The sequence below is a fragment of the Halyomorpha halys genome, unplaced genomic scaffold, assembly GCF_000696795.3.
Source record: "Halyomorpha halys isolate HHAL.00 unplaced genomic scaffold, Hhal_1.1 Scaffold897.1, whole genome shotgun sequence".
NCBI lineage: Eukaryota > Metazoa > Arthropoda > Insecta > Hemiptera > Pentatomidae > Halyomorpha > Halyomorpha halys.
The window spans coordinates 15,510-17,709 of record NW_027114341.1 but is presented as its reverse complement, the minus strand read 5'-3'; the positions used below and the strand labels follow the sequence as shown (position 1 = coordinate 17,709).

Below are 2,200 nucleotides of genomic sequence, written 5' to 3'. Positions count from 1 at the left end.
TACAAATAAATAATAAATCTTGTTCGATAAATAATTAAGTACAATGTATATTTACGGTTGCGTTTTTTATGATGCTGTAAATCTGAATGATATTTTTCTAAATTTTTTTATTACATAAGTCAAGTGATACTGCAACAATGAACAATTTATAAATACTTTATCATTTCATACAAAACACATGTAGAAACACGAAATGTCGCAAGCAGTTTCGTGATTTTCCTAGAACTATTGGCATAATGTGAATAAAATGGCGTTGATTTTTAAGACAAATTTAAGTAGCCGATCATTCTTACTAAGAAGGATGGATGTAGATAGAAGAGGATATGAATTCCATCTAAATAGTTCATTAATGCATAATCCTATTATGCATTTCTTCAATATCATAGGGAAAAAACGTAATCTTCCCAGAAGGTAATATCATTTAATCTATAAAGAATATAATGCTAATCTCGTCAGGAGTTATTTAAATTACTCAAATACAAAAGAAAGGGAGCTTTTCTTGGGTATGAAATGTATCCTAAAATTCATAAACCATTAAATATTAGATATTATTGGTAAAAATGAGCATTGATGACAGCTGCTAGGTAATTATAATCAATGACTTTAAAAAAAAACAAAAAGTAGATGACAGAATCTGTTGAATTTGATAAGACACCTATTTTGTTATTATGCTAGTAATTCTTGCCTAAAGCTTGACAAAACTAAATTTTCTTTCTTTACTTCTACATGGAATTTTTATTGAGTAGCTAGAAATTTTTGTGGAGTTTTGAATAAAGCCTGAATCAGGCCTCTCCTGAGACCACTGGTTTCAAGAAAGACAATGGAAGATTCCTTATCCATTTCACTGGTTCGAGTTGCTTGTAGTTAACTCTTGTTTCTATTGCCATAGAATTTACAATTATTTATTTCTATTATTGTTGATCACCATCAAGGGATATGCTAAAGTCCCATTTACATGCAGTTTTTCAATTTCAGACGCTTTTTAAATGAACTATCTTAAAGTCTCCTCTTCCCGTTTTAAGCTAATATTTCAAAAGTGATATAGGGCCATCGCTTCCCGGGGGTCTTGGTGGGGCGGGTCCGGCAGGAAAGGATTGCCTTTTTTGTGTTATGATCTCCTCTTGTGAGATTGTGTGACCATCTTTAAATATATTATCTTTCTGCGATTACGTTAAAGCTACTTCCAATACCACACACTAAACAATAAACAAAGGTCTTTTTTGAAATGCGTCATTCTATTAACTTATGATTATCATCACCTATATTGTTCACATTCTATCGCAATTTTTCACTTATTTCTATACTTTATTACTTATTTTTAATCTTTTTATGTACTTCTTTTTACATCTCACCTTGTACTTTTATTTTATTTTGTAAACTTTCACTTCCGATTTTTAAATTACCTTATTTCACTTATTATTTATTATTCATGTTACTCTTGTTATCTTTACTATTACTATTATTTGTTACTACTAGTTGTTATCATTGTCTAATTATTTTTCTTATTTATTTTTTGTATTTTTATTTTTTTTTTTAATACTCTTTATCTACTTTTACTTATTATTAGTTACTTCTTTTACAATCATTGTTATTATATCCTACATTGTATTAACTACCTTACTATATTTTCTTCAGTATATACTCGTATTATTAGTAACGATATGTAGCATTCTAATTTTATTTAGTTATTTCTAAATTAGAAAATTATTATAGTTATTATTATTATTATATATGATATTCTAATCATATTTCTGTATCTTTCTCTTATTATTTTTCATTTTTCGTCATATCTTTATGAGTACTTCCTGTATACGCGACGTATTTGAAATAGAAATATAGCCGTTAAACGGCTGACCACCTCCTCCACTCTTCCGCTTCATTGTTGCCTTCTGTTCAACCGTTCGCTTTGAACAGGTAGGTGGTCTTTGCTCATTTATTATCATTATTATTATTTTTATTTATATTTATTCTTTCAAGACGTTTATTTAATCTCTACTCTCCTCTTTTTTTTCCCCCCTGTATTGTTTTTGTTTTATGTACATCTCCTGTACTTTTTTAACTGTATATTTTACGTATTTTTAAAAAATGTTTACTCTTCCCATTGTTACTTATTTTAATTCTTATCATTGTTTATTCAAGTTCATTTTATACTGATACTATTTTATGTCTTCCTTCCTTTTATTTATATGCAATTTCTTAT

At 28.0% G+C, this 2,200-nt stretch overlaps 1 protein-coding gene across 2 annotated transcripts in view; it reads left to right on the top strand.

Annotated features, from left to right (window-relative positions):
- Nucleotides 1-177: 177 nt before the first annotated feature.
- The window catches only part of LOC106686912 (trehalase), a gene marked incomplete in the record, with an annotated part of 10,627 nt that continues 8,604 nt past the window's right edge, over nt 178-2,200 (top strand). For both annotated transcript variants that reach the window (XM_067051547.1, XM_067051546.1), the window contains 1 exon segment: nt 178-411. Coding sequence is in view for 1 of the 2 variants with exons in the window: in XM_067051546.1 (XP_066907647.1) it covers nt 248-411 (164 nt within the window).